The 19,004-nt window shown below is 34.2% G+C and overlaps 1 protein-coding gene across 1 annotated transcript in view; it reads left to right on the top strand.

Annotated features, from left to right (window-relative positions):
- HDAC2 (histone deacetylase 2) overlaps positions 1 to 18,785 on the top strand; it is a 31,453-nt gene extending 12,668 nt beyond the window's left edge. Inside the window, exons 4-14 of the mRNA XM_082669024.1 lie at positions 1,427 to 1,501; positions 1,976 to 2,114; positions 4,119 to 4,260; positions 8,059 to 8,151; positions 8,233 to 8,341; positions 12,234 to 12,374; positions 12,620 to 12,728; positions 13,385 to 13,515; positions 14,479 to 14,634; positions 17,278 to 17,335; positions 18,421 to 18,785. Coding sequence (XP_082525150.1) covers positions 1,427 to 1,501; positions 1,976 to 2,114; positions 4,119 to 4,260; positions 8,059 to 8,151; positions 8,233 to 8,341; positions 12,234 to 12,374; positions 12,620 to 12,728; positions 13,385 to 13,515; positions 14,479 to 14,634; positions 17,278 to 17,335; positions 18,421 to 18,451 — 1,184 coding nt within the window. The 3' untranslated portion in view covers positions 18,452 to 18,785. The remainder of the gene's footprint in view (positions 1 to 1,426; positions 1,502 to 1,975; positions 2,115 to 4,118; positions 4,261 to 8,058; positions 8,152 to 8,232; positions 8,342 to 12,233; positions 12,375 to 12,619; positions 12,729 to 13,384; positions 13,516 to 14,478; positions 14,635 to 17,277; positions 17,336 to 18,420) is intronic.
- The last annotated feature ends 219 nt before the right edge of the window (positions 18,786 to 19,004 follow it).

Raw genomic sequence — 19,004 nt, 5'->3', positions numbered from 1 at the left:
AGTAATCTAGAGCTGATGTAAATACATGGGAGAATGTTCCATGGGTTGTATGCAAATACTATATAAGGGATTTGAGCATCCCCAGATTTTGGTATCCTCAGGGTCTTGGAACCACTCCCTTGTGGATACCAAGGGACAATTGTACATATAATTTGTACTTCCCTTTGTTGTATTAGTGGAGCTTTTGATTCTCTTCTACATAGTGTTCTCTTTTGTAGATAAAAGGTATTTTATTATTAGAGATTGGTTGGCTTGAAGATGGAATGCAAAATGTCATTCTAAAATGACTGGAACAGTGTCTTTTAAAGCTTGATACTGGAATTCATTCTCATTGATGTTTCTATTGATGGACTTCAGTAATGATTTTTTAAAAAAAAGAACAGTTTCAATAATACTAAATTAAGTGTAGTTGCTAGACATCTCATAAATTCATAGAACTTCATGTACATTTCTATCATAGATTATCTCATTTGATTCAATAAAATGCTGTAATATAAATAGATATTATTTGTCCCTGTTTTTTCAGTGGGGATTCAGGCTTAGATTAAGTCATGGGTAGCCCTAAGGTAAATGAATTAACAGGATTGGTTTAAAATTTACATAATACTGAATTGTATTAAGATTCTGATCATATCTGAATAGCAGGAAGCTAAAATTTATTCATTATAGTGTCAATGAATTAAGGATGTGCAAAGCTACATAAAATAATGACCCTTTTTTTGAAGAGGATATAAATTAAGGGATGAGGAGAAACTGAGAATGGGTTATATGCATCACGACATATTTAGTTCCTCTTTCATTCAGTACTAAGGAACTAAATATGTTGTGATGTGTGGTATATCTGCATGTGTTGTCTCCTTGTGCCTTAAATATTTCTTCTGTATCTTGGCTGTCATGAGCTTAGTTAATTCTTACCATCTTTCAGGATCAATGCTAACCATGGACGTAGGGAACCAACTGTTACATCTTTTTGGTAGTCACTAAAATAGATTTCAAAGTTTTGGATGTTCTGTGTACTTAAGGAGTTTTAAAGAATGTAAATCATAAAGCAACTGAAGTTACTTATTTAAAGTTTTTAGAATTTTGATTAATTTACTGTCGTATATTTAAGGAGAAATGCCTGGAAAATTTAAGCCCATGTTTTAATTAAATAACACCAAATACCTTTTATATTTTGATAGCTGTTGATTTCTTGTTAATAAAGCAGACATATTCCACAAATAATCATGTTAAGAATTGGTGGTGGTATTTCACATATAACACTTTAACTGCCTTGGATAAAATTGCAAACTTTAGATTACTGCTGTGCTGTGTATGTTTTATGATTGCATCAAACAAACGTTATTTGTAGGAAATAGTTTTTGTAAGAAAAGGCTTTCATTAATTCACAGAATGAATTGAAATTAATGAAATCCATCTTCCACAGTTAATGTCGGAGAGGACTGTCCAGTGTTTGATGGGCTCTTTGAGTTTTGTCAGCTTTCAACTGGTGGTTCAGTTGGTAAGTGTCCTGATTTGGTCAAATTTGAAAGTTGATTTAAACTTGGTATGTATCTTTTGGGTTATTTGCTTAGAATAAGTTTTAATAGTGGCGGATTTTAATAACAAAAAGTGTGTTTAGCAGAGTACAGTTTTCTTTAGCTGAGCCCCCCTCCATGTTTTGGGATCTTAATGTCTCAAACTTTTTTTTTTTAATTTTCAGTTTTTTACTTCAGTTGCATTTTCACTTAGAGACTTTTAGCTACCATTGTCACTACTCCTTTCCATCTATGTGCTCTTATTTAATCGGATCACAACTATAGGAAAATAGTTATCTAAGGAGAAACTGTTAGTGCCCTTGATAATGATCCTTTTATGGTTTTAGACTCTTGCTTATTTGCTTATGCATGGCATACTCTTTCCACTAGGGCTTTTGTCTAGTTATACTAATTTTTTATCTTAAACATTTAAAAGTCTCCCCTGTCTTGTTTGTTAGCTGGGGCTGTGAAGTTAAACCGACAACAAACTGATATGGCTGTTAACTGGGCTGGAGGATTACATCATGCTAAGAAATCAGAAGCATCAGGATTCTGTTATGTTAATGATATTGTACTTGCCATCCTTGAATTACTAAAGTAAGTTAATTTGTGTTGATGTTTTTCCTATGAAAAAGTGTTTTATTTAAAACAATAAAAATCTATGGCTTAAAAAAAATAAAAGTGAACAGTGGGTTGAAAATAGTTAATGGTGAATCATCATCTGTGGATTCATTCCAAACCATTGTAAAAATACAGGAAATTTGCCCAGTCCTTGGATTATTAAGAATGAGAAGTACATATCAATGTTTGAGGCTCCATTAAGTACCTTTCTAAAAAACATTAGAAGTAGTTTGACAATTTAGATTGGAGGTATAGTTTTAATTAATGAAAAATGACATGACCTGAGAAGTTTATGTTCTAACATTTTGTAAGTTTTAACTTTTGAAGGCAAAAATTTGAAACCTATGTTAAAGGAAATTTGTTTACCTTTTGAATGAGACCAGCTAACTGCCTAGCTTCCACATAGAAGGGGGTTTTGTGCTAATGGATATAATCATCTAAGTTGCTACAGGAGTTAAAGTTATTCTTGACTGCAGTTTGAGAGCAATATCTATAGCGGTATTTGTGATTTTGGAGATTTACAAAGTTAGATTTTTTACCCTCATTAGTTATAACACATCTTAGCAGATTCTACTTCAGATCGTAACAAATTGGTCTTTTCTTAACTTTGAAAATGTTCTTGCCTGAAGTTATTCCATGCATACTATTTATAAAGGCTAATTTTTCAGTTACTTAAAATTAGGTATTGACTCCTTCAATAAACAACTGATCTCTGTCAATTGACTAATTGAGAGCCAAGCAAAACCCCTTGAAATCATTTGCCTTGTTTTTTAATTCACTGTTGATGTTGGTTGCTGTGTCTTCATCTCTGAGCAGCAGTTCTTACCTGCATGCTAACAGTCTTAACAGGTTTAATGTAGTTTCTCTGGACACACTTCTTCAACTAGTGCAAACTTGATTTAATTAATTGACTATTGGAAACAGCTTATGAGCCACTCAGACATTTAACTTTGTTCACACTTTTTTTTTTCTTTTTTTAAGAAAGTCTATGATGAGACATTCTGGTTTTTATTTTCCAAGTTTCTGAATGTTGCTTTCCTGCGAGTTGAGGATATTCTTGTGAGTGCTTAGTCGGTAATGTCAGCCTGTATTGTATTCTTTTAACATGGCTGTGGTATTGTTGTAAAATAAACACAGTGCTCTGCCATTTAATTCCATAATAATCCTCACTTCATTGTGCCTTGAAAGGATGATATATGAAATTCACTTTCCTTTTTTCTTGTTTTGACATGGGTATGCACTGGTCATAAGATGTCCAGTATGGTGATACATGTGGCTCTTAAAATGCATTCGAATTTTACTGCGATTTGTAGTTCTCCAAGCAGCACTGTGAAGTGATGAGAATACCACTTGTGGTTTCTGTCACAAGCATTCGGTTGAAATAAAAAAGAAGCCATAGACAATACGTGAACAAACGAGCATGGCCATGTTTCAGTAACACTTTCCTTATGGACATTGAAATTTGAATTTCATTTAATTATCACAGATCACAAAATTATTATTTTGATTGTATTTTTCAGCCATTTAAAAATGTTAAAAATTATGCTTATCTCAAAGGCTATACAAAAAGAGGCCATTGTCCGAATTTGGCCTATGGACCATAGATTGGCAAACACTATTTTATAATACTAAAGATATGCTAGAGAGATGTTTTAAAGTAACAATCTTAAGTGAGGTATAGTCTTCAGTTATTAATGTACAGAAACATATACTATGTTTTTAAAGCAGAATAGGGCAGATTTCACAGAGTAAGTACATTTTCTCACCTAGATTGGGTGTAAAGGGAAGATTTAAAGGTCTGAGGCTCAAACTGTAACTTCAGGATGGTCTCTTTGAATGGTGTCTTAGGCTGGAAGTAAAGAAAAGAAAGAGGATTAAACATTCTGGAATGCAGGAGCTCAAAAATAGGTTTCCTGAATCCATGGTGGTTTTTCCCGTCTTAAAACCTTTTTGGAAACTTACTTAAGGTTTTGTTTTCAGGTATCATCAGAGAGTCTTATATATTGATATTGATATCCATCATGGTGATGGTGTTGAAGAAGCTTTTTATACAACAGATCGTGTAATGACTGTATCATTCCATAAATATGGGGAATACTTTCCTGGAACAGGAGACTTGAGGGTAAGACTGAATTGTCTGAATAAATATTATGAGATTAACCTAGGAGGTTAGTAATCTTACACCTGAACTAATGTTTTTCTGAGTCATTAATTTGAATCTTGTATGAAGGATTAGTCATTTTATATGCTATAACATTTGTTGGAATTCACTTTTGCTGACTATAAGCAAACATTCAACGAGAACTTAAAGGGCTTTCTTTTGCTGAGCTTTTTTCTTTGGTTGAATAAATATTTTTGAACATCCACAAAGCATGAAGCAGTTTTCTTTTTTTTTTTTTTTTTTTGCGGTACGCGGGCCTCTCACTGCTGTGGCCTCTCCCGTCGCAGAGCACAGGCTCCGGACGCGCAGGCTCAGCAGCCATGGCTCACGGGCCCAGCCGCTCCGCGACATGTGGGATCTTCCCGGACTGGGGCACGAACCCGTGTCCCCTGCATCGGCAGGCGGACTCAACCACTGCGCCACCAGGGAAGCCCGAAGCAGTTTTCTTGATGTTCAGTTTGAATCTTCAAAACCTACTTGATGGTAGCCTGTATTGCTGTTGAATATAAAGATTGGTGGAATAAAATAATTGAGTCTTTTTAAGGTTCTTGTACTGCCCTCCTTTTATGATTGGTCTTTATTTAATTGGTCTAATTTTAATCCCTTTTTTTCTTTAGGCTTCTGAAATTTGTAATGTATGTATATTCTCCCCCCGCCACCCCCACCACCGCCCCCCCCCCCGCCTTGGGGAGAGAAAGAATATCATAGCTTATCCTGCCTGCCTATTACATTAAGTGCATTTATTTCTATATTTCTGTTATCTTCTTTCATTTGGTGCTCTTGAAGTTGTTTTGTGGGTTTTTTTTGTTTTTGTTTTTGCTATACTAGAGGTTTGGTTTTTTGAACCAAACTACAAACATGTTGAAGTTTATTCTGAAATTTAAACAGCTGTTTTTAGTTTAGCTGTATTATATGGGAGATTTCTTTTGGCATGGCATTCAACATTGGTTCTAAGCTGTTTTGTTAAGGTTGTTTTTCAGATCTGTGGTATGTCTTTATAGTTTAACAACCAAAAGTTTAGAGTGACCTTAAAGTAGTCTTCAAATGTATGACTTAATTATTTGATCACAAGGTTGTGCTCTTTCAGTAAGAATTCAGATGGTGAAACCTTACTTTATAAGTGGGTAAGAGGTCATTTGTTTCATTTATTTCAGTTTAAATTATGTGGCTTTTAAAATAATTTATATTTGCAGTTCTTTCTTGCCATGTTAGCTCATTCAGTGACTTTCCCCACTTGGTCTTATCTTACAGACCAGTGGTTGCCAAAGATTGATCCTTAAACTAGCAGAATCACTATCACCTGAGAACTTAGAAGCACATATTCTCAGACTTTAGGTACTCTGGATGATTCTTTTCTGCACACTAAAGTTTGAGAACCACTGTTCTAAACCAGTAGAATTTGTTTGTGTATAACCATTGCACTCTGGTAGAAATGAAGCAAAAGCTTTCCAGCTTTAAGCTTAAAGAAAGATAGTGTCTTTGCAATACAATTCTAATAATCTCAGAAATAGCAAATGGAAGCCTCTGTTTTAATTTCTGACAGTGTACTTGAAGTTGTTAGAAAATATTGGAGAATATGTGTTTTAAAAAGATTGAGAATGAAAAAGAAAAAAAAAGATTGAGAATGACTTTCAATATCTCTTTTCTTAGGATTTTATACTCCCTGTATAAAATGTCAAAATTTTTTCCTTTTGCATATTATAAAGGTGTCCCCCAAATTTAGGAAACTAAAATTAACTGCTTCATTATATGTGTAGTTGTATTTGGACTTTCGTGAAACTCAAGCATAACTTAATAAACATTTCCTTTTCTACCTGACAATTCATTCTAAATCAGAAAAGAAGGCTACTCGAAGCTTAGATTGTTGTTAGAACTATGCTTGCATTTATTAGATCAGTAGTCTAGGTGGAAGAAAAAAACCAAAGGTGTGATAAAGTAGTAGTTGTGGAGTAAGAAATGGAAGGTATAAAACTTGGTCCAACAAAGGCCAGTTCTGAGTTACCAGCCTTTAGCTAGAGTGAGAAGTGCTGACCAACTTTCTGTATTGTGAAATCTTAGTGTCAACATGTATTCCATCTGTGTTTTTAGTGCAGAAGTCTAGGGGTTTACTGTTCTTTAAGTTTGTCCACATGTGTATAGTTTGTATTTAGTTATATAAAAATTTAGATTCTTTAAGAAAAATTGTAGGAGTGAGTGTGTAATTTCATGCTTTTTCATTGAAAGTTGGATCATAATAACTCTAATATTGAAGGGTAAGCTATGCTTTTTAAAAAAATCGATTCAAGCTGAGATCATTCCATGAGAGATAAGGGAAGAACATGTATTTGTATTAGTAATTCTAAAGATTCATATATATTGAGACATTATACAGTTGCCCCGTGAAGAATGAGAGGGTCGGGGCACTGACTTCTGTGCAGTTGAAAATCTGCATATGACTCTGACTCCCCAAAAGCATAAATACTAATAGCCTTCGTGATAATATAGTCAGTTAACATATTCTGTATATGTATATCTACATGTATTTTATGCATTCATAACATACCTAACTTTTTCTTAATTTTTAAAAATATTTCTGGACTGTAGTCACGTGCAAGTTTTTTCAGGTTGTTGCAAATCTCCAGAAAAATTTTCCAATACATTTATTGAAAAAAATCCGCATGTAAGTGGACCCACAATTCAAACCCTGTTGTTTAAGGGTCAACTGTAATTTAAAACATGTAAGAATCAGTTACCCCCAATCCTTTGATGTTGTAGTTAAAGCACTGTTTTGTAGAAATGTCTCAGCCATATCTTCTAGGAATATACAGTTGACCCTTGAACAACACAGGTTTGAACTTCTATATAGATTTTTTTCAATAAATAATTACTGCAGTGCTAAACAACTCACAGTTGGTTGATCTGCAGATGCAGAATCATGGAGATGGAGGACAGACTGTAAAGTTAAATTCAGGTTTTCAACTCTACGGGGGTCTGTACCCCTAACCCTGCTGTTGTTCAAAGGTCAGCTGTTTATGTGTGTATATATCTGTATGAACATACACATACATAGATATACACATGCATAACATATACAAATAAATAAGTATATAGTACATGTATGTATATTTTAAGTAAGTGTGTGTGTGTGTGTGTGTGTATGTGTGTGTGCGTGTGTGTGTGTAGCTGGAACCCAGCTCTCAATTTCTCTCCTTTGCTTCTTTTGGGAGGTATTAATGCCTAGAGTGGTACTTATTCAACAAGTAGAAACAAAATTTATTTCAAGCCCAGTTAAAGAACAGATTTCAATGCTTTAGTCTGCAACTGTTAAAACTTCAAGAAAGTCTTATAAGTAAACTCATACCAGATTGTGAGCCACAAGAAGGATTCTACTTTAGAGACAATTGTTCTGCAGGGTTCTTTGGCTCAGAGTTTATATTTCCTACAGTTTTACCTATAAAGTTGTCATGTGTATTTTGTTTATGACAAATTTCTTGGGTAATACTTAACTTCAAATTGCCTTTAACTGTGTTAAATTTCTTTTCTCCCCAATATAATCATTACAGATTAAGTGGAATTGGTTCTTTTCAGCTTTATAAGCCATCCATAAATGTTGTAGTATGTACTTTTTCTGTATTATTTCCTTTCTCAGCCTACTAGATGAATTAAGAATTGGGTTTTGTTACTTAGTCTTTTAATCTTTTAAAAATATTTTAATAATTAAATATGTCAAACTTTTTATTATGATATATTCTCTGAGATCTATTTAACTATGTATTTTAGGATATTGGTGCAGGAAAAGGCAAATACTATGCTGTCAATTTTCCAATGAGAGATGGTATAGATGATGAATCATATGGGCAGATATTTAAGCCTGTAAGTATTATTATTTTCAAAAATGAAAAGGAATTCTAAAATGTTTTTTAGAGACATTAACATTTGTTACCTTGTACATAGATTATTTCAAAAGTGATGGAGATGTATCAACCTAGTGCTGTGGTGCTACAGTGTGGTGCAGACTCACTATCCGGTGATAGACTTGGTTGCTTCAATTTGACAGTCAAAGGTAAGCAATTTGAAGGGTGATATTCCAGGAAGAAAGTTTTTTTTCTTCCTAAGAACCTCCTATAAAAGTTGTCATTTAATTTTTACCTGCTATTTTAACAGGGAGCCATGTGTTTTTTATGGGTTTTTGTCATATGTATGTATCTTTTATTTTGTCAAATTTATGTATATATTCATACATGAGTAGTTTTGTAAGGCTTGTTGCAATACCAACCAAGGCAGCGATTTTCTTTTTTTAAAACTTTTATTTATTTGTTTAATTATTTATTCCAGTTTTATTGAGATGTTGTTGGCATACAGCACCATGTGAGCATAAGATGTACAATGTAATGATTTGACTTCAATATCATGATTTCAGCATCATGAAATGATTAACACAGTAGGTTTAGTGAACACTCATCTCTTATAGGTACAACATTAAAGAAATACATTAAAAATATGTATATTTTTCTTTGTGATGCAAACTCTTAGGATTTACTCTCTTTAACAGCTTTCATTTATAACATACAGCAGTGTTGATTATCTTTATCATGTTGTACATTTCATCCCTAATACTTATTTATCTTTTAACTGGAAGTTTGTGCCTTCTGACTGTCTTCATCTAATCTCCCCTCCCCTGACTCCTTGCCTCTGGTAATCACAAATCTGATCTCTTTTTCTATGAGTTAGTTAGTTTGTTTGTTTTCGAAATATAACTGACCTACAACGCTATGTTAGTTCCTGGTCCACAACATGTGGTTTGATATTTCAAAATGATCGCCATGCTAAGTCTAGTTGTCATCTGTCATCATATAAAAATATTATATTACTATTGACTGTATTCCCCACTCTGTACATTTCATACCTGTGACTCATTTATCTTGTAACTCAGTGTTTGTACCTCTTAATCTCCCTCATATATTTCTCTCCTTCCCTCTGGCAACCATCTGTTGTTCTCTATATCTATGACTGTTTCTGTTTAGTTATGTTTGTTCATTTGTTTTTTTGATTCCGCATATTACACTTAGCATAATTTTCAACAATTTTTGTTGATTCTTTTGGTGCTTACCTTTCTTTAAATAACATAAATAAACTTTTCTTTCTTTTTTTTTTGACCGCGCCATGCAGCATGTGGGATCTTAGTTCCCTGACCAGGGATTGAACCCAGGTCCTTGGCAGTGTGAGCGTAGAGTCCTAACCACTGGACCACAAGGGAATTCCCCAAGCTTTATTATTTTTCATTTTAACCTTGTATATTCACTTTCCATTGTGAAAGAAGAGGGAGCCACCACTTTGTCCCCAACACATGCATACACTCTTCCAATATTTCCATTTTTACAATTGAAATCTGGTATTTAGACCAGAATTTTGGTCATGGTATTCAGTGTTAATGGCATCACCAGCAACATTAAAGCATGTTTCAGCTTATTCAATTTCCTTTTGCATACCTTGTTTTTCCCCATACAATTTTGTCATTTCCTTAGTTTTCTCCTTACTCATTAGTAAATTGCCAGTATTTATAACTAGTACGTTATATTCACATGGATCAAGTGTTCTGTCCGTTTTACCTCCATGAAGAACAACCTTCTGACTTGTTCGTGTTTGGGTGAATTTCCTCTGTAGATCTGGTAGAACATGGAGCTGTTCTTTGCTTATAAGTGTTGAAATCAACATATGCTAGAGGTGCAGACCAAAGTAAAGATCACCATTATGGAATGAACTGCTAGGGTATAAGAATAAATCTGAAATTTTATTTAATAAGTTCTTAAAATTTATTATGTATGAATTAGTTGTGATTTTTCACAGATATTGTACATGATTTTAGAGTTGTTTTCCTTGTGAACTTTTAGGTAACAAGTTCATGTTCTGCTTTGAATTCTCTCATAAAATGTGAAGAATTCTCAAGTAGAACTTTTTCCAGAACAACTCTTGGCCTAAATGGAATTTAATAACTAAATACAGGTATTAAAGGCTATTTTATTTGATGTTACAATAGCTCCTATGCCAGCCAGCATTAGAATTATGACATAATCAATCTATTCTGCTTATATTAGGTTGAACAATTTGAAATAATTGCCCCTTTTCTTGCTAGGTCAAAAGTGGCCAAAAAGCAGCAGTTTCGTATTGTTGAAAATAATGTGCAGATAACCATCTGTTTCCTCAAAATGGATACAATCTTCTTAAAATCTACTTAATGTACTCTTAAGATGTGTATTAACCTGTCAGTTTTCTTAACTTTTTGAAAGTTATTAATGCCTTTGTACTTAAAAGCAATAGCTTTCATAATCACAAACTACAGCATTTTATTTTACTCTTACTATAAATCTATATTTCAACTGACTGATAGAATATCCGTTGTATAAAGCATGTAAAGATATTTGCAATCCCAAATGTCAAACTTGATTCCAAGCTTTCTCCACTGCCAGCTTCAATTCAAACTGCTGAAGTCAGTTTACCTCTTGTCTGTCTCCTTTCTGTCTCACTTTATATCGATACTGTTGTATGCTCTCCCATTCTTCATTTTTATAAATTTTAGCCTTTAAAAAATTCCTTTATAATCATTTTTATCAGGTTTTGAGATGAAAGAAAAGTAAATGTCTTTGTTTAGCCATCTATCTTTACTGTTAACTATTTATTTATTTCATCTTTAAAAAATACGCAGTTTTCCTTTATTATAAGAAGCCTGAATTTTCATAATTGCAGTAATAACAGTTGGGTTATGAATCGTATAATATAACTGTTTTTATATACATATATGTTTTTATATATGTTATATGTTTATGTGTTTATACTTTTTATGTCCTTATACATAATTTCACATATTTGTACATATTTGTGTACCCTTTTTTTTTAACATCTTTATTGGAGTATAATTGCTTTACAGTGGTGTGTCAGTTTCTGCTTTATAACAAAGTGAATCAGTTATACATATATCCCCATATCTCTTCCCTCTTGCACCTCCCTTCCTCCCACCCTCCCTATCCTACCCCTCTAGGTGGTCACAAAGCATATAACGTAACTACTGAAGAGTACTTAATGAAAATGCTCACAGTATAGTTACATGAAGAAAACATACCATTAAGCTTTTAAAAATTAAAAAGAATTGGAAAGGAATATTCAAAAAACTATCTTTGGATGAGAATTTTAGGTAGTTTTTTCTTTGTACTATTTTGATTTTTCCAAAATATTATTCAACATACGTCAATTTCTTCTATAATTGAAGAATTTTTTTCTTGCTTTAAACATTGACTTGTGTTCCTGAATGATGATGATAATATAAGAAGTTACTAGTAACTCGTAACTGATTTCTAAACTATGACATCCAAAGGAAATATTTTGTTTTCATGTTAGGTTTACTTTATACTGAAATTTCTACACATAGAAATTGGTTAAAGTTTTTTATAATAGTAATAGATATTAATTTTATAATTTTAGGTAAGCTAAGAAAAATGTCCATAATACCACTGCCTAACGATAACCTATAGTTAAACCTGTATAGCCTTACATAATTTTTCTGTATATGTCTATGGAGGAAAGTGGTAACAAAAAGTCAGTTTAGATTAGATTATACAATGTTTCATTGCAACCTCACTTATTTTTTCCTCCAGGTAACCTCACAGGAATATAATATCTTCATATCACATTAATAAAATGTGTTATATTCATATTTTAATATTAATATAGTTGTATATTTGATCAGGGACACTTGCTGACATAGCCAGTTATGTCTTATTGTGTTTTCTATATCATTGCATAAAAGGTGTTTTATTGATAAAAGTTTTAAACTAGAAATTTTCACATAATTAAAGCCATTTTGGTTGAGTAAAGTATTGTTTATATTATCTTTTTAAAATTTATTTTTCCAACTGTTACAATGTGCAGATGTATTGTTACCCAAATTTTCTTTGTTTTAGGTCATGCTAAATGTGTAGAAGTCGTAAAAACTTTCAATTTACCATTACTGATGCTTGGGGGAGGTGGATACACAATCCGCAATGTTGCTCGATGTTGGACATACGAGACTGCTGTTGCCCTTGATTGTGAGATTCCCAATGGTAAGTGTTCTTATTTTGATGTCTTTATTGGATGAACTGTCAATTCATAGAGAAAGATGTTTAGGTGATTACAGTTAATTCCAAAACCATGTAAATAGGAGAGCAGTCACTTAAGGAATTCATTTTGCATTCACTTTTAAACATCATCTCTGGAAATATTTCACAACTTGAATCTGGATTTTGTGCATGGATTTGTGTGAAAATTGAGCTTTTAATATGTAACTTTATTTCATTGTTTTTGATAGAATTGCCATATAATGATTACTTTGAGTATTTTGGACCAGACTTCAAACTGCATATTAGTCCTTCAAACATGACAAACCAGAACACTCCAGAATATATGGAAAAGATAAAGTAAGACATCATTGAATTGATTTGATAAACATTTCATCTTGATACAGCATTAGGAGTTTTTAGAGGGCCAAATGCAGTAGGTCATTTTAGCTTTATACATAGGTATTTCCTTTGTCAAAAGTATTTGAAACCTTAAGGTTATTGATTAATTTTATAAAATAATGGAAAATGTATGGGATTCATAGCTCAAAAATATTTCTATTTTCTATTAGTTAAAATGGATTTTTTAATTGAAAGGGGCACTATAAATTTTATATTTTCTTACCTCGCATGAAAGTGAAATTTATTTTCATTGAAACATTTTGATAAAGCTTTATCTAAGAACAGAGTGTTTAGAGAGACATTGTAGTACACAGACCTGGGTTTGTGTCCTCTCTTTACCACACACTAGCTCTGTGACTTTTGGCAAGTTAATTTGCCTTTGTGCTTATATTTCCTCATTCTTGAAATGGGGGATGTTAGTATGTATCCTGTAAATTTTGAGGATTAAACGGGTTAATAATATGTAAAGTATCAGTGCTCAGTAAATGTTACTATTTTAATTCATAGGTTAAGCTAGATAAAAGATGCAATTTTTTGCATAATGTTTCCTCTTACATTTAAAAAGAACCTGAAAGAAAATATTTTTTCTTATAACTGCGCATGTTGTAATTTAGACAGCGTTTATTTGAAAATTTACGCATGTTGCCACATGCACCTGGAGTCCAAATGCAAGCTATTCCAGAAGATGCAGTTCATGAAGACAGTGGAGATGAAGATGGAGAAGATCCAGACAAGAGAATTTCTAGTAAGATAGTCCCTTGATGTGTATTGTTACATTTTTCTGGTTTATTAAAAGAATACTATAAATTGAAGGTTTTGGTGGCCCAAGGACTTCACATGTTTTCATGAGCAGCAGTCCCCAACCTTTTTGGCAGCCTGGACTGGTTCCGTGGAAGACAGTTTTTCCACAGACGGGGTGGGGATGGTTCAGGCGGTAATGAAGGCGATGGGGAGCAGCAGATGGAGCTTCACTGATTCGCTCGCCCGCTGCCCACCCCCCTGCTGTGTGGCCTGGTTCCTGACAGGCTGCAGACTGGTACTGGTCCATGGTCCGGGGTGTTGGGGACCCCTGTTCATGAGCACACTATCATTACTTGTCTTTATTTTTACCATTTTTTTAATCTTACGTGGATTTAATTTCCTATGTCTCAGAGCTTGATTGGAGTATCAGCCATTTCAGTTTATTTGACTACATATATGATCAAAAGTTTCCACAAATTAAGCACTTATGTAGAGTGAGTTGAATAACATTAAGCACCTTCTGTTTGATTCTACAGTCTAATTCCACTTAATATGATTCGTAGGTTTACAGCATAATGGTGTGCTATCACGGTATAGACATTCTAACATACTTGGTGTTTATGATATTTTTTATTTTCTCTACTTCCACTCAGCTCTGAAATAAAGGATTACTTTTTATTTGAAGACATCATTCCCACTACCTATCAGGAAAACAGTATTTTTCCTCTAAAGTTGTTTGTTTTTTTAATGAGATCTGCAAATGTTTTTGTTTCTTTGAATTATTTCTTCCTAAAGCTAAATTTTCAGTATTTAGCAAGCCATGCATTCAGTTCTAATCTTAAAATCTGTTATCCTTACTTTTAAATGTGGTGACTGGCTAGTTCTTTTGTAGAGGGGTGCACTTAACAATTGTAAAACCTGTGACTGCTTTTGTCAAAACTTTTATTAAAAATCTTTAATGTATCAGTTCGAGCATCAGACAAACGGATAGCTTGTGATGAAGAATTCTCAGATTCTGAGGACGAAGGAGAGGGAGGTCGTAGAAATGTGGCTGATCATAAGAAAGGAGCAAAGAAAGCTAGAATTGAAGAAGACAAGAAGGAAACGGAGGACAAAAAAACAGGTCAGATTTATTTTTTGATTAATTGTAAGTTTTTGAAAGTGAGCTATACTGCAATTTTTATGAGATCCTGAAGTCAATGATGCAAGTATTGGAGGGGGTGAGTGTGCTAAGTAGGTGACTTTTTTTCTTCCCCCCGTGTAAGTAAGCTCTTTTAATTAGAGCTCTCTGAATGCTATTAGTCACATTTGTTTTTATATTACAGGAAACTATCTCTTCTTGACGACATAGGCTTAAAATAGTGAACATTGCACTATGATATAGATTGGGTAAGAGAGAGGACAAAGCGGTTATAGATCCATATGTAGCCTGTGAGCAGAGCTGAAATTCTAAGATAATTTGTAACTACCTGTAACTTTATTTGATGGGAATAAAACACAGAAGAGTCACATTATCTATCCTTAGACCAGTTTCACTATTTTGAAAAGGCTCAGAGAATAGCCTTTGTTCAGAAATTATATGAAGGAAACATAAAAGCTGCAGAGATGGGAAGGGATTTGGGAACTGGGTTGGGAGGAGATAATACTTTCTGCTGTCTTAATTTTTAAAATGCTGTGTCAGTTTGTTGAGAAAATAGATGCTTTAGGGCATTGAATTTGCTACCAGAATGTGTTATTTTTATCTGAGTTTCCAGAGCACTTACACATACCTGGGTCATTTTATTTTATTTAACACATTGTATTATAGCACCTCATTAGGGACTTGATATATATCTCTGCTAGATTGAGCTGCTTATGGCTAGAGAATGCAATGTGCTAAATATCTGTATTCTTGCACTTGGTGCATTTCCTGATGGATACCTGATACCTATATGCAAGTAAAGGTGATGAGCACAGGTTTTAGTTGACCTGTTAATTTTGACCCTGTAGCATGTGGAAAACTGATTCAGAGATACTGGTCCAACATCCTTTTCCTATCATATTGAAGTTATGTGAGTAAGCTGGCTCTCATGTTCTTTTTTACTAGAGAGTTAGGAATCCGTAGCATGTCTGACACATCTAGTTCTGTTCTTGTTCGTGGATTGACTCCTCTATACGCTACTGTTCTCTGTCTACCATTTTATAATTTTAACTTCCCAATGTATTACAATGATGGCTCCAGTCTACTCTTGTGTACTGATTGACATCCAGAAATTCCAGCTGTGATGGAGGTAAGAAGGACTTAGCTTTAGTTGTAGGATTTTTCTAGTATTTTTTTCTCTTACTGTTAATTTGTCTTGTCTGGTTTTTCTGTTTGTTTGTTTTCCATTTTGGTGTTTCTTCCTGTTTTTAAATCTTTATCTTTTCTGTGCTTTTTCTTCCAAACAGGAAAGTGGGTGCACTATGGTGCTTATCTTTCATTGCTATTTAAGCTAAAAATGAGAGTACTTTTTGATCTGGCTTAATGGCCGGGTGGTGGATTAATCTCATAGTAGTTCCTAAATACTTTTGTTACTGATACGGTAATGAAATTTGGTGATGAAATTCTTCTTATTGGGTCTTGCATTTGTTAAAATTTTGCAGCCTACAAATAAAAGAAATATTACCATAGAAAACATTTTTAAAAATCTGCAGTTCAAAACCTGAAGTTAGGAACGTTTCTGTTCTCTACCTCCCTCCTCCATCCCATTTGGCACTTTGAATTATTAAATTTGCACATCCTAAATTAAGCCAGAAGCCTAAACAAATGTCATAGTAACCATATTGCCATGTGTTTGTATTATAATCAGTGCCTCACAACTTTGGTTCATTTGCTTATCTAAAGAAAAAATTTAGTACATTTGGGCTAATTTGTTTCAGTGATCTTGAATAGGTAGTATTGCTCCTCCTGTTTCATTAATTTTTTTTGTAATGGTAAAGTTTTGGTACTTATATAGTGAGGGTTAAAAACTAATGGTTAGGGCTTCCCTGGTGGCGCAGTGGTTGAGAGTCTGCCTGACGATGCAGGGGACACGGGTTCGTGCCCCGGTCCAGGAAGATCCCACATGCCACGGAGTGGCTGGGCCCGTGAGCCATGGCCGCTGAGCCTGCACGTCCGGAGCCTGTGCTCCGCAACGGGAGAGGCCACAACAGTGAGAGAGGCCTGCATACCGCAAAACAAACAAACAAAAAAAACTAATGGTTACATAAGTAATAGAATTTACCCTCTGTTTTGTCTGTGGCCTCATCTAATTCTGTCCCCTTCTCACAGTACTCCAGCCACATTGGTCTTTCAGTTCTTCCTTCCAGCCTAATTCCTTCTTGCCTCAGAGTCCTTTTAAGTTTTCCCTCTGTTCAAGATACTTCTCCCTGTTTCCCACCCAAAAACTATTCGTTCTTCAGAATGTCTCTCAAACATCACTTCTTCATCGTAGGCTTTCCTAATCTCCCACAGTGCTATGCTCACGTCTGTAGGCTGGACTTCTTCACAGCACATATCCTGGCTGTAGTGCTGTGATCCTATAGAAGAAAACTTCCCAAAGGCAGGACTACAGTGTTATATTGACACCTTGAACCTCTGTCACTTAGTACAGCACCTAACACAAAGCTTATTTAGTTACTGATTTCATGAATAGTAAGATTGTATATGGCAGTTTTTTATATTTTAAGTAAGATATATTTTAAAATAAAATGTATACACTTTATATTTCAAAGTAGGTGTTAATCTTTTCCCAATTTTTGTTTTTAGATGTTAAAGAAGAAGATAAGTCCAAGGACAATAGTGGTGAAAAAACAGATACCAAAGGGTAAACTATATTCTTTATCTAGTAATTTTCATATACTATAAAAATAATGAGCACATACTGGGGTTGGGGTGGGTGTACATGTGTTCTTTTGAGAAGTACTGAACTGAACCTGGAATATCAGTAAGTTGTTGTGAGATGCTCTGAATTTTAGTCTGTAATGGTGCATAAGACAATATATCTTAACTATTAGTTTATATGTCATCTACTTTCTCATTTTCCATTTATGTAGCTTGCTTTTAAAGAATTACAAAGACTGGTAATAATCAGTATTATAGCTGAATATAGATCAGTTTATATTCTTGAACATAATTTATCTGAGCCTTGTTTTGCTATTAACTTTTTTTTATAATTTATTTATTTTTGGCTGCGTTGGGTCTTCATTGCTGCTCACGGGTTTTCTCTAGTTGGGGCGAGCGGGGGCTACTCTTCGTTGCGGTGCGCGGGCTTCTCATTGCGGTGGCTTGTCTTGTTGCAGAGCGTGGGCTCCAGGCGCGCGGACTCAGTAGTTGTGGCTCGTGGGCTCTAGAGCACAGGCTCAGTAGTCGTGGTGCACAGGCTTAGTTTCTCCGTGGCATGTGGTATCTTCCAACACCAGGGCTCAAACCCGTGTCCCCTGCATTGGCAGGTGGATTCTTAACCACTGTGCCACCAGGGAAGCCCGCTGTTAACTTTTATATAGGCACTCGTGGTCTTTCATGGTGCTCTTATTTCTGCATACATGATTTTTTAGTGTTGTGAGACAGGTAAATTTAAGAAGCACTGGGCTAGCATAACATAATTTGTTTTTTAAACCGTACATAATTTTTTTAAAAACCATAGTTGAGGTGTTTATTGTTGGAAAGCATGTAAAAAGCTTGGCCACACATAATTTTGTGCTAGCCTTCATAGGATGACTTGGAATAGATTGTAGAACCACTAGAAAGATCAAGGCAGTCAGTACTCCAGAAACACTCAAGGCACTATCAGCTTAACGTGTTTCTTGGTACGAGCCAAGAATGAAGACTCAATGAAGACTGATCCATTGGTCGGTGCATTTAAGTGGTGATTGTGCTGTTTTTAATATTTCATGTTGCCTCTTTTAACAGAGCCAAATCAGAACAGCTCAGCAACCCTTGAATTTGAGAGTCTCATCACTTTCAGTGAGGAAATATTGGGAAGAAAAATGTTTTCTTTTTGAAGACTTCTGGCTTCATTTTATACTACTTTGGCATGGACTGTATTTATTTTCAAAATGGCTTTTTTCGGTTTTGTTTTTCTTGGCAAGTTTTATTGTGAGTTTTCTAATTATGAAGCAAAATTTCTTTTCTCCACCATGCTTTATGTGATAGTATTTAAAACTGATGTGTTATTATGTCAAAAAACTGCTCTATTAAAGAAGTAATTGGCCGTTCTGAGCTGATTTTTCCATCTTTTGTAATTATCTTTATTAAAAAATTGTACTTGGATTGTCTTTTGTCTGTTTATTACATCATGGAGTCTTTTTTCATAGGCTAATGACATGACTGTTTCTGTAGAAATAGAATACACTAGAGGTGGAAGATACTGATTTGCAACTTCAAAGACATCCATAAACTATTTCTTGAGGAAATTACTGTATTTACAGTAATTATTATTTCTTAATGTAATAGGAGTTCTTCAGTCTTGTCCTCTATAGGTTAACCAGTCAATG

This window comes from Grampus griseus (genome assembly GCF_964374135.1).
Source record: "Grampus griseus genome assembly, chromosome: 13".
NCBI classification, from domain to species: Eukaryota; Metazoa; Chordata; class Mammalia; order Artiodactyla; family Delphinidae; genus Grampus; species Grampus griseus.
The sequence above is the reverse complement of the archived record's forward strand: the minus strand, read 5'-3'. Positions and strand labels throughout refer to the sequence as shown.